Source organism: Aethalodelphis obliquidens, unplaced genomic scaffold (genome assembly GCF_003676395.1).
Source record: "Aethalodelphis obliquidens isolate GAN/ISIS:26980383/991018 unplaced genomic scaffold, ASM367639v1 scaffold21, whole genome shotgun sequence".
Lineage (NCBI taxonomy): Eukaryota > Metazoa > Chordata > Mammalia > Artiodactyla > Delphinidae > Aethalodelphis > Aethalodelphis obliquidens.
Genome location: NW_020837965.1, coordinates 23,288,590 through 23,300,731, shown reverse-complemented (window position 1 = coordinate 23,300,731; position 12,142 = coordinate 23,288,590). Strand labels below are relative to the sequence as shown.

Here is a 12,142-nt window from a genome sequence, read left to right as displayed (position 1 = left end):
CTGGGGTGCAAGGCATCTGGAGGCTGTAGGGGCTGGATGGGCGTGGCACGGGGGTGTCTCATGCAGATGGCGCAGCTGCAGACACCCATGGAACACCACGGGGACCAGGCCCCTGAGGGCCCTGGAGAAGAGGGGGCTTTGTCCTCAAGGACAGTGCAGCTGCGGGGAGGCAGATGAGAACCACCCATCACAGGTGGGCCCGCCCGCCTGGGCTTCACGCTTCCCAGCACAGTGACGCCGGCAGTCACAGAGATACACAGCTGGCCTCAAAGACCGTGTGTCTGGGGTCTGGAACTTATCACCTGGAGTAAACCCTGCGTATCTGACAAGTAGCATAAGTCTTGTAGCATTGTATTTGTGCATGTGTGAAAGCGTCAATTTTTTTTTTTTTTTTTTTGCCGTACGCGGGCCTCTCACTGTTGTGGCCTCTCCCGTTGCGGAGCACAGGCCCCCGGACGCGCAGGCTCAGTTGCCATGGCTCACGGGCCCAGCCGCTCCACGGCATGTGGGATCGTCCCGGACCGGGGCATGAACCTGCGTCCCCTGCATCGGCAGGTGGACTCTCAACCACTGCACCACCAGGGAAGCCCCGAAAGCGTCAATTTGATAAAACAGACATTTCAAAGAAGTCATGGTAGGCAAGGCTGCTATACTGTTTCTTCTTTTTTTTCTCCCTTAATATACAGGGTGCCTCGAATATAAAATTTGACCTGGGTTTCTCCTGTGCTCTGAGAGCTATGAGGGTACAGACCCCAGAGAAGCTTGTGCTCCTGAGCACCAGGACCTATGTACAGGGATGTCCATGGCAGCATTGCCCGTTACAGCAAAAAAACTAGAAACAAATGTCCTTCAACAGGAGAAAAGTAAAGGTAATGTATTCATGCAATGGAAATTAGATGGCAGAGTTCTCAGCGGGGGAGATTTTGCCCCCAGGGGCCATTTGGCAAGGTCTGGAGACATTTTTGGGTTTGTTTATTAATTTTTATTTTATAATTGGGGTATAGTTGATTTACAATGTTGTGTTAGTTTCAGGTGTACAGCAAAGAGGTTCAGTTATACATATACATAGGTCTATTCTTTTTCAGATTCTTTTCCCATTTAGGTCATTACAGAATATTGAGTATAGTTTCCTGTGCTATACGGTAGGTCCTTGTTGATTATCTATTTTATATATAGCAGTATGTATCTGTTAATCCCAAATTCCTAACTTATCCCTCCCCCCACTCCCAGCTTTCCTCTTTGGTAACCATAAATTTGTTTTCTAAGTCTGTGAGTCTGTTTCTATTTTGTAAATAAGTTCATTTGTATCATTTTGTAAGATTGGAGACATTTTTGGTTTTCACAACAATAGGGGCAGGGGTGCCACTTCCATCTAACTGGTGAAGGCCAGAGATGCCGGTAAACATTCGGCAGAGCCGAGGGACGGCCCCTGCCGGCCCTGACAATAAAGACTTCTCCAGTCCAAATTGTCAACATGCTGAGGCTGAGAAACCTCTTTATACAGCCAGCCGCACAGATAAATGAGCCACAGTTACATATATCAACATAATAATACAGAACTTAAAAGCTTGTTGCCAAAGAACACATGAAGTATAATACCATTCAAATAAAGTTCAAACGCATGCAAAATTAAGCAGTATATTAGAAGGGAGAAATACAGTATTGTGAAAGCACAGGAATAAGCAATGCAGCATTCAGGATCGTGCTCACCCTGGGGTCAGGTGGGCTGCCCAGGTGACCAGGAGGGGCTCCAGGGGTCGGCGAAAGTGGTGATTCCTTAAGCCGGGCAATTGGGCTCCAGGCACCTGCTGCTCTGCAGTTCGTTGTGATAGGAAATCGTTCATAATAAGAATAGCGTTTATAAGTGCACTGAGGGGGGAGCTGGTCCTGCAGAGAGCTCCCCTGACTCAGTTTCCCCGTGATTGAGCATCCCTCCCTGCCCTGCTCCTCGGGGCAATGGTCTGAGTGGATGTCAGCATTTGAAAGGGGAGGAGGGTATTTCAGTGGCTCCAGCTGGGAAGGGAGAGACAGGGAGGAGGGATGCAGATGCTGATACCTGCCCCCACCACCACCATTGGTCCCTAAAGGCACCTTTCCCCCACCTCTGCCCTGGCCTCTGGCCAGCCTGGCTTTGTAGCCTCCTGCCTGTCTCCTGGCCTCAGCGGACCCTCTCTGATGCATTCTTCCCCTCACACCTCCTGTCACCTGCTATCAAACAAAAGTCTGCCAGTTTTCTCTTTGCTCTGTACTCTTCTGTGGTTCCCACTGCCCTCAGGTTGACCTTGAGGCTTTTGCCTGTGACATCAGCAGTTCCAGGCAACCATCCTATGCATCACTGACTTCCTGATCCCCAGAACAGGGCCTGACCATTGGGTAATGGTGTGAGTGAACGAGCCCATCCTCCCCCCAGGCCGCCGAGTGCTGCCCTCCAAGAGGTCGACATCCCCGCAAACTTGCCTACTGGTGGCCCCAGCATCAGTGCAGTTTCCTCACCTAAAAATGTGGGAGTTGAGACAGTTCATCACTAAACCCCATATTCCATGCTGCACCCATCCCAGAAGGAAGCTGGTGGCAGCCCAGGGCCATAGCCCGCATCCTTTGTAGTCCCGTTTGCCAGGGGCAAGCACTAGGCTTCCAGGAGAGCCCTTGTTTCAATGTACCTCAGGGTTTGCATCTGGAAAATGGGTGCAATTTCAATGTACATTATGGGAAGACTGTCCTGATCCAGAGGGTGGGGAGAACGCACAGGGAAGGGAGGCACGTGCATCTCTCCAGAGCTGGGCAAGAGCCCTGCTAGCTGCTTGACACTGGCCCTTGTGGAGGAAGGCTCGTATGAGAAAACTGTGGCTCAGAGAGGTTAAGGAACTGGCCTAGGGTCACCAGCAAGTTGGTGAGGGAGGAGCTGTGAGATGGAGCTAACAACATGCAGTGACTGATCTGTCAGCAGGAAGAGCTGGAAAGCTCTTCCCAGTGGTCCATCCAGAGGCTCGGGGAGTCTCTCTGGCTTGGTGACAATGTGGAAGGCTGAAGTAGGAGGAAGCTGGGTGATGGACATGGTCTGGGCACAGCGTAGGCCTCCACATTGTAGAACCAGAGTCACAGTGAAAGGGATGTCACAGAGCAATTGCAGTACAGGAGGCTGTAGTCTATGGGGTAAGGTGCACTCTTGGGCCGAGATGGTCGTGGGTTTCAATCCCAGCTCATTCACTTGCTTGCTGTGTGACTTTGGACAAGTGACTTAACCTATGAGCCTCAGTTTGCCCCTTTGTAAAATGGGGATAGAGGCTCCTAACTCACAGGACTGCAGCGAGGGCTCAACGACAATCCTTGTAAAGCGTTAGCACAGTGCTGGGTAGATACATAAAAAGTGCTCAACTGCGAGTTCCCTGGTGGCCTAGTGGTTAGGATTCTGGGCTTTCACTGCTGTGGCCCTGGGGCTCAATCCCTGGTCGGGGAACTGAGATCCCGCAAGTCACGTGGCAAAAAAAAAAAAAAAAGTGCTCAACCAACACTATCCTTTATTAATAATAATGACAGTTGCTTTTCCATGAGCCCTGATTTTTCATCATAGCCCCTCCTCTGTGCATGGTGACTTCCCCCGTTCAGGATCCTCCCTGAGGTGGGGTGCAGGGAAGAAACCCCAGAGCCCAGCCCCAGACCTGGTCAGCTGCCACTGCCTTGCTGACCTGCAGAAATAGTCAGCCACCACGCAAAGCTCCACTGGCCACACCAGAGCCCTTGAGCGTCCAGCAGCCTCTGAACACTGCCCGTAAGTTCACACACAGTGGTCTGAGCAGCCAACAGGAATCCACGTTAAATCCTGAAGAGCTAATGACACCACCATTCTGATCATCACGTGAGGGCTGGTTTAGAATCCCTGGCACCCACTGGGTGCTGGGTAAGTGGTAGGAGGTGGTAGTTATTATTATTGCTGTTGTTGCTGCTGTTAGCTATCAGGGCCCCAGGGAGGGGGCCACACTTCCTCTGTGACTATTCCCCGCTGTTCTCTGCCTCTCCTGTATGTTCCGGCAATAAGGCATGGTTGTGTCTACACACACCCCTCACCATTGCTCACCTCTAGGCCTTGGCTTTGTTGTTCCCTCCACCTGGATTATCCCCACCCTCACCTTCCCCATCTACAATCTGATAAACTCCTACTCACTCTGCAAGATTCACCGGGCGGGGGGTGGGGGGGTCACCTCCTCCAGGAAGCTGCTCCCACTGCCTTAGGATGCTCCCACAATGATGTGTTTTGCCCCGCTCTTCTGTGGTACTTACAACGCGTCCACAATGCATATGGGATTGCACATACACATATGCATTTTTGCATAAATACTTAACTAATTATGCTTGTGTGTTCAGGAAATCAGTGAATGAAAGTGACCTTGGGCAAGTCATTTCCCTTCTGGGGCTCAGTTTCCTCATCTTCAAAATGAGGGGCTCAGACTCAATTGGTCACGTACTGAAGGGTCACACATTCACTCAGCAGACAGCAAATAATGGCTGCTCTGAGGTCTCTGTTCAGCGCCCCAGCCACAGATGAGATAGGAAAGCCCCATCCCCTCTCAGTGAGGAGACAGTCTGCTTACTGCCAGTGTGCTCTCACCATTTCCCGGGTTCACAGACACTGCGATCGGGAATTATTTTGTCTACTATGTATTAGTGTACTGGCTCTCAAAAACATTTGTGTGGCTTTAAATGGACACACACAGTCCTGGAGATTCAGAAGAAAAAAAATTGGGGAGTGGTGGTGCATCTTTATTTTTTAAAAGACCCACAACTACTTTTACTGGGCATCTAGAGAATTACTGTATTAGAGGTCCATGATTTGGTTTTACGGATTTCATGACAAAGCAGAGCTAAAACAGCAAAGACACTTGACATTTCAGATCCTGGCTCGGGGTACAGGGTCTGTTGGATGGTGAGTATTCGAGGGGGCTTGGCACCTCTTGCAGGACCCTTAGGGAGGGGGCTCTGGCTTAGATGGTTCCCCTTGCTTCAGGACCCTTTTTTAGCTCTGGACCCTCTCAATCTCCTGCCGTCTATCCTGCTCTGCCCCAGCCTGTCCAGCCATGGTGCGGAGAGCAAAGACTGTCCCTGGGACCACCACCCAGGAGCCTCATCTCTAGCACCTTGTCTTTGCTGCACCAGGGGGATGTTAGGGATGCTCTCCTGAGTCTTGGTGAGGGGGACCCATGGTCCCACAGTCTGTAGATGATGCAAGCAAGCCCCGTCTAGATGGAAGCTTTTTTTTTTTTCTCTTGGAGAGTTCAGCTGAAGCTGCCAGCTCTGCAGGATCAGAGGGCAGAGATGCAGGCCATGGGAACCACCTGGGGCCACACACAAAGTTGGGGTGGCGGTTCCCACAAGCAGTGTTAACCATCTCAGCAACTTCCCTAGTGAGCCCATGTGTCCTGTGCTCACCCCTCACTCTCCCAGCTCAGGCTTTGTTCTGGGGAGAGCCTCCAGTGAGTTATTTAATCTGGTTGGCCTTTTGGGGTAAGAAAGACCTGTACCCTTCCCAAGCGGGAGCTGGAACCCTTTCTCTCCTCAAACTCAAACTCAGATGCCCTGAGCTGGGTCCTCGAAGCACAGTGCCCCAGTGGGGAGGGTGACCCCCAGCAGGCTCACCTGCCTGGGGGAACCTCAGCTACCCTGGAGCTTGACCCTCAAAGCTATGCTCTGCCTGGCACATCCTCTCCCTGAACATCTATATGGAGAGAGGGGGAGAAGGGTGGGGAATGAGGTCCTGAATCTGGACCTCTCTGCAACGCCCCCCACCCCCATCCCTTCTCCACACATGGGCCAGAGTGAGTCTCTTAAAAGGCAAATCAGGTCATATTGCATCCTGCTAACCCCCCACTGCTTTCCCAGCTGCCTTAGAATCATGGATGATCTGGCCCCTCTGACCTCATCTCTCACTCTTCTTCCCGAGCCCCCTCCCAGCCCCACTGGCCTTCTTTGAATAGGCCACTAACAGGCCAACCCTCGGGCCTCTGCACTAGCTGTTCCCTTCACCTGGAGTGCCCTTCCCCCTTATCTTTGTCCTTCTTGTCACTCAGATATCAGCTTAGACGCACCTCCTCAGAGGTCCTCCCTGACCACGGGATCTAAAGTAACTGATAATCACCTTCTGTGACATCAGCTTGTCTTAATCCCCTGCACAGCACTTATTACAGACTCATAGCTATCTAGTTTGTTTATTATCGTCTCTCCCCTCCTCCCCGCAGGGTGCAAAGTCCTCCCCCCCAGAGGGCAGTGGCCTCTGCCGTTGTCCCCTACAGAATCCCCCAGTGGTCTAGAAGAGGCCTGGCTTACAGTAGGGGCTGTACACAGTTGTCCAATGAATGGCTGAACAGCTGTAAATGGGGACATCAGCTGTTGCGCGGGCGCGCGCGCCAGGCCGTGGCGCTCACGGTCGAGTGCGCGGATTTTATCTCGTTGCGGGTCCCGGGGGAGGGACGCCCACCTCTGGCCGGCTGGCAGCAGACGCGCAGTAAATGCACTTCAGGGACGCGAGGATAAACGAGACGGACTCACACAGACAGTGGGAGGACCCGGGTGCCGGGCCAGGCTGCGGTGGGGAAGGCTTTTCGCCGCCGACTCGGCGCCCCCACAGTTAAGACCCCAGTGGGAGACCATCTTCCACCTTCCCCAGTGGTCTCCACGTCGTGAATCACAGATTCTCTCCCGAATTCCGGGACGAGCGGTCGGGTTGGCGGGGGAACGGTGCATGTCCCCGGCGCCCTCGCCCTCTCCTGGCAGGGAAGAGGGTACGGACCGTGCTCCGGGACGGTTGGCGAGGCCATGGCCTTCCCGGTGCGCAACCCGGGGCTGGAATGGAACGCCGCAACCTCGGCGCGCTCCGGCAGGGGACGGGGGTGGAAATGGGGGCGGAGGAGCCGGGGGCAGGGAAGGGGACAAAGAGCCGCTCTGCCGCCGGGGAGAGCGACCCCCGTGTCGGAGTCCTATTGTCCGTCGTATCTCACACTAAGCTGGACTCTGGTGCCCCCGGGAGGGAGAAGGGGAGCTGCCCTTCGGATCTTGGGTATTTGTTTATTTGGGGCGGGGGAGGCCGGGCGGGGCACGCGGGCCCAGGAAGGGGCTGGGCGACCATTTCCGCGCGTCTCCTTTAAGGGAAGCCCTGCCCTACCTTTCCCACCTTCCCCCTCCTTGCAGCCGTACCTGCATTTTAAAAGCGCCCTGTAGCCCTGGGATTGGCCGAGGCCGCGTCCTCCCGGCGCAGAAACTTGAACCGCCAGTGGACTGTACCATCTCCGCGGCGTCCCCCGCTTGCGCCCCGCCCCTCCCGCACACCCCCGGAGAGGCCCAATCGGACGGGCTGGGGGCGGGACCACGGCTCGAGGGCGCCTGTGGCAGGGCCCCGGGCGGGCGGGCGCACGGCGCGGAGGGACGTGGGGGCCGGCCGTGCCTTGCCCGCTCCCTTCCCCGGAGGCGGGGCCGGGCCGCGGCGCCCCACCCCTCCCCGCCCGGAGTGGGCGGGGCGGCTGGGGCTCCGGAGCTGGGCCGGGGGCGGGCCTCCGCTTGCTTCGCCTAAGCCCGGAGAGCGCCCGGCACTGCAGCCGCCGACGCAGCAGCGGTCCCAGCTCGCTGAGCCTCGAGACACGCGGATTCCCGGGCGGCCCGGGAGGGCGCTGCGTGAGGGCGCGCGAGGCGGCGCGGGGCAGGCCGCACGAGCCCCTGGTCGCCCCCCGCCCGCGGGCGGACCGGCCCAGCGCAGCCCCGGCACGGGGAGCGCCGGCCGGGCGAGGGCGCGGGCGATGCCGCGGTGACGGCCCCGCCATGGCGAAGCCCCCGGCGGCAGCGGCGGCGGCGGCGGCGGCGTCGTCGGAGGAGCTGAGCCAGGTGCCGGACGAGGAGCTGCTGCGCTGGAGCAAGGAGGAGCTGGCGCGGCGGCTGCGGCGCGCCGAGGGCGAGAAGGTGGGCCTCATGCTGGAGCACGGCGGTCTGATGCGCGACGTGAACCGGCGGCTGCAGCAGCACCTGCTGGAGATCCGCGGCCTCAAGGACGTGAACCAGCGGCTGCAGGACGACAACCAGGAACTGCGCGAGCTCTGCTGCTTCCTCGACGACGACCGGCAGAAGGGGCGCAAGCTGGCGCGCGAGTGGCAGCGCTTCGGGCGCCACGCGGCCGGCGCCGTGTGGCACGAGGTGGCCCGCTCGCAGCAGAAGCTGCGCGAGCTCGAGGCGCGCCAGGAGGCCCTGCTGCGTGAGAACCTGGAGCTCAAGGAGCTGGTGCTGCTGCTGGACGAGGAGCGCGCGGCGCTGGCGGGGGGCGCGGGTGGCGGCGGCGGTGGCGGCGGCGGTGGTGGTGGTGGCGCCGGCTCCCGTAGCTCCATCGACAGCCAGGCCAGCCTGAGCGGGCCGCTGGCGGGCGGCGCGGCCGGAGCGGGGACCCGCGACGTGGGCGACGGCAGCAGCACGTCGAGCGCCGGCAGCGGCGGCAGCCCCGACCACCACCACCACGTCCCGCCCCCGCTGCTGCCCCCCGGGCCGCACAAGGCCCCGGACGGCAAGGCTGTCGCAACACGCAGGTCCCTGGACGACCTGTCGGCGCCACCGCACCACCGAAGCATCCCCAACGGCCTGCACGGTAAGGACGGCACCTGCCTGGCGGCGCGGGTCTCGGGCCCAGAGTCCCTTCCCCCGCGGGCGGCCGCCACTCCAGACCCCTCCTCCAGCTGGCATCCAGAGGCTCCCGAGCCCACCCGCAGTGGGGCTTTGGGTGGTAATTTTCAGGTTAAGTGATGGAGGCGTGCCCCTGCCCCTCTGAATACGCAGCGGGCCGGGGGCCGCCAGACCCCAGAAAAGTTTCTCTCCTGCGGAGTTTATCAGTATCAGTCTGGCACTGTAGGGCTGGCCGGAGGCACCGCATCCCTGCCTGGAAACCGTTGTCCGGGAGCGGGAGGTTTTTAATGGAAAAGAAAGAAAGAAAGGCCCTTTGAGGGAAAGTGAAATTCCCTCTCTTATCTGGAGCAACAGGCAGCCCCAAATCTAAGCAGTGTTCACCTGTGTGCTGGGGCTGGAATTCCACCTGACCTCCCTGCTGCCTGCCCGCTGGGAAGGATCAGAGGCAGGTGGGCCAGAGTACCCGGGGCTAAGAGCCTTCCTCGGTTGTTGTTAGTCCTGCCTTTCTCAGGGCTCAGGGACCTTTCTCAACTCAGGCTCTAAAACTTTCCAGAGGAATGCGGGCTTGGAATGAATCCTGGCTTTTTGTCTCTGCAGGCCTCGGTTTTCTTATCTGTAGAATGGAGCCAATAATCCCTACCTCCTGGATTTGAGGTGGAGATAAAAGCTTCTGAAGGGTTTGTAAACTGTTGGTCACCTTACAGGAAGTGCCACAGTCGTCTGCGGTGGCCAGGGTGTGGGTGGGAGGACCTTTGGCCTCAGGAAAGCTCAGCTACTGTCTTCCACGCCTGTGTGACTGTCGGGCCCAAGGCAGAGGGCTCTGTAGGAGCGGAGCAGCCGGCCCCCATCCCCAGCCCTCTGATCAGTGGTTCTGCCTGCTGCCTGTCTCCTCTCCCACCTCCCTGTCCTTCCACATTTTTCAGTGGCTTGGCTCCTACTTCTGGTGGCATTTGCTGCTGCCTGAACTCTTGGCCTGAAGGTGGAGATTAAACAGCCCTTTCTGGTTCTCCTTAAAGGCTCTCCTAGTTCAGAGAAAGTGTATCTAGGCTTTAAGTGACTGTTCCTCCCCAGAGTGACAGCCTGGAGGGGGGGTGGGGTGGGGACAGGGTGCTCTCTTTTTGGTTTTGTGGCCAAGTGGCCTCGCAGGTGCCTTGGGGGGGGCGGGCTGGGGTGGGAACTGGACCCCGGGAGGTGGGGTGATAGCCCAGCACCGTTTTTCCTTCGTTTACCTTCCCAGCCTGTGAGTTCAGGGCAGGACTAGGTTTAGAGGGATATTTTGTTACTGATTAGCAATCTAAGGCTACAACTTGGGTTTCTCTCGGTAACTCTGTATCCACCCCACCTCCCACCAGCAGTCTCCTTAAGGCCAGTGGGAGTAGCTGAGCGTTAGGAGGTTTAATATGTTAAAGTTGCACCATCTGGGAAGTGAGGAGTCCCAGGCCCAGCCTCTCCGGCCTCGGCTTCTTGGGGGCCTTGGGAGGGTCAGATTTCTGGGCCTCGGTTTGCCCGAGTGCAGTACGAGGCGGGGGGTTGCTGCAGTCCTGCCTGTGGCTAGGAAATGAAACGTTTCTGGTTTTCAGCTGCGTCATCAATGACACTTGGCGAGGGCGATTCTCAGCAGGGCACTGAAGCCCCAGAGTGTCAGAGCACATTTGCTGAGAAGTTCTGTCATGTTTTGGACAAGGAGACGCGGACCCTGTCTGGCTCAGCGTTTTGCTGCCTCAGTGAACAGAGCAGGAGTGAGGTTCCCACCCCACTGGGGGAGGGCGGGACGGGTGGAGCTGTAGGGTTTCCTGCAGAACCCATGCTGCCACCAGTCCCATGCACACTCGGAACAGGACTGCCACAGATTTTGTGGTGGCAAAGCTTTATGTTGGGGTGACATGAACATTCATATTCTCATCATGAATTTCAGGTATAGGTGGCATCGCTGTTGTTTAGTTTTGTCTCATAAAGTCAGGCGTGGCCTTGAGTTGTTCTCCAACAATATGAGTAGGATGCCTGGAAACAAGGAAAGGCCCATCTCTTAGAAAACACTTTTCTGTACTTGGACTTGTAGTTTTGAGCGGAGAGCGAGCCAGAGGTGGAGGCAGGTAACAGGCCTCAGTCTGGGTGGTGGCGAAAGGAGTCGGATACCAGGGTTGTGCCTCGGGCCCTTATCCCCATTTTAAAGCCAAGCACGTGGAGGCTCAGAGAGGTTCTGAGCGTTTCCTGGGAAAGCAACTGAGATTCAGGTGTCTCAGTCCCAGCTGCCTGGGTGGTGCCCTGGGGGTCCTCTCCTGCCCAGACCCGTGGGCTGGCTTGCCTCTCCAGCAGCCCGCTGTCATTGTGGCCGATAATATTCATCAGCAGACACTGCTGACTCCCTATTCTTGGTTCCTGACCCACGTTTGCCCTCCTTCTCCTGTCCTGGGAAGTGTCACTTCCTTATCGGTGACCACTGAGCAGATGGCTGATAACCCCGTTACCCAGAGGGCTCAGACTGTCTCGTGTTCAAGTCTACACTCTTCCCTCTTCTCTTTGGCCAGTTACGTAACTGCCCTGAGCCCCTTTCTGCTCTTCTGTAGAGTGGGGCAAAACCCAGAGTACCCCCTTTATCCCTGCACACAGTGGGCCTCGACAGTTGTCAGCAGCCTCGACGGTTGTCAGCATCCTTGCCGTGCATCCTTCTTCCAAGGCTCCTCATGAAAAAGAGAGGGACCTGTTGGGGGTTTGCCAGATAGACATCGGTGTTCTCTTTGAAACTCTGTTTGCTGTTTAGACAGACAGCTCGCTTGAGTGTCTGCGACTGAGCCGGTGTCTGGTGGCACTTGCGGATGTGCTGGGGAGCAGTGGCCCTGTAATCCTGTCTCGGAAGCTGCAGGGTACCTGCAGCCCTTCAGGATGCTGTAAGGGCCCTAAGCAGCTGTGGTGGGTGGTGGCCCATCGGTATGCCGTCCCTGGCTGGGGCTGGGCCTGGTGGGCCTGTGAATGGGGATGCAAATAGGCCTTTCTCTGGGTTGTTTTGTTTTGTTTTGTTTTGATGGAGGTCTGGGCTGGGCTGACTAAAGTCTGGACTGGGATGCTCTTTACTCTAATCCGGTGGGGCAAACTGAGGCAGGCGAACCCCAAACATCAGAAGGTCAGGTTTGCCACTTTGAGCTGATGCAATTTCCAAACAAAAGTACTTTCAACAATTCTCCCCTCCCCCTCCCCATCCTGCGTGTCCCACCTTCTTTCTCCCTTCCCCCCCACGTCCCCATTCACATCTGTCCCAGTCCCCCCATCACACCACGGGGTCCACTCCCCTTTAGCTAACCCACAGAAACCGGGGCCTCCAGCAGCCTTTGTGTGGGCCCTGTTTACTTTTAAAAGTTTGGATTAAAAATTTGAGCTTCTCAAAATAAGATGGGTTTGTCCTCCTGCTTGTGTTTTTGTTGGTTTAAAGGGAGGATGGAGCGAGGGTGGTCTGGGCCTCTGGCCCTGAATAGGTCTTTTATGAGGGGCCTCCCGG

General features: G+C 56.9%; 1 protein-coding gene across 6 annotated transcripts in view; it reads left to right on the top strand.

Annotated features, from left to right (window-relative positions):
- Positions 1-7,551: 7,551 nt before the first annotated feature.
- Positions 7,552-12,142, top strand: part of CCDC85C (coiled-coil domain containing 85C) — an 83,563-nt gene continuing 78,972 nt past the window's right edge. For 2 of the 6 annotated variants that reach the window (XM_027120547.1, XM_027120545.1), the window contains exon 1: positions 7,552-8,614. In XM_027120547.1, coding sequence (XP_026976348.1) covers positions 7,804-8,614 — 811 coding nt within the window. In that variant the 5' untranslated portion in view covers positions 7,552-7,803. The remainder of the gene's footprint in view (positions 8,615-12,142) is intronic. The other 4 variants (XM_027120551.1, XM_027120546.1, XM_027120548.1 and 1 more) reach the window with 4 other exon arrangements.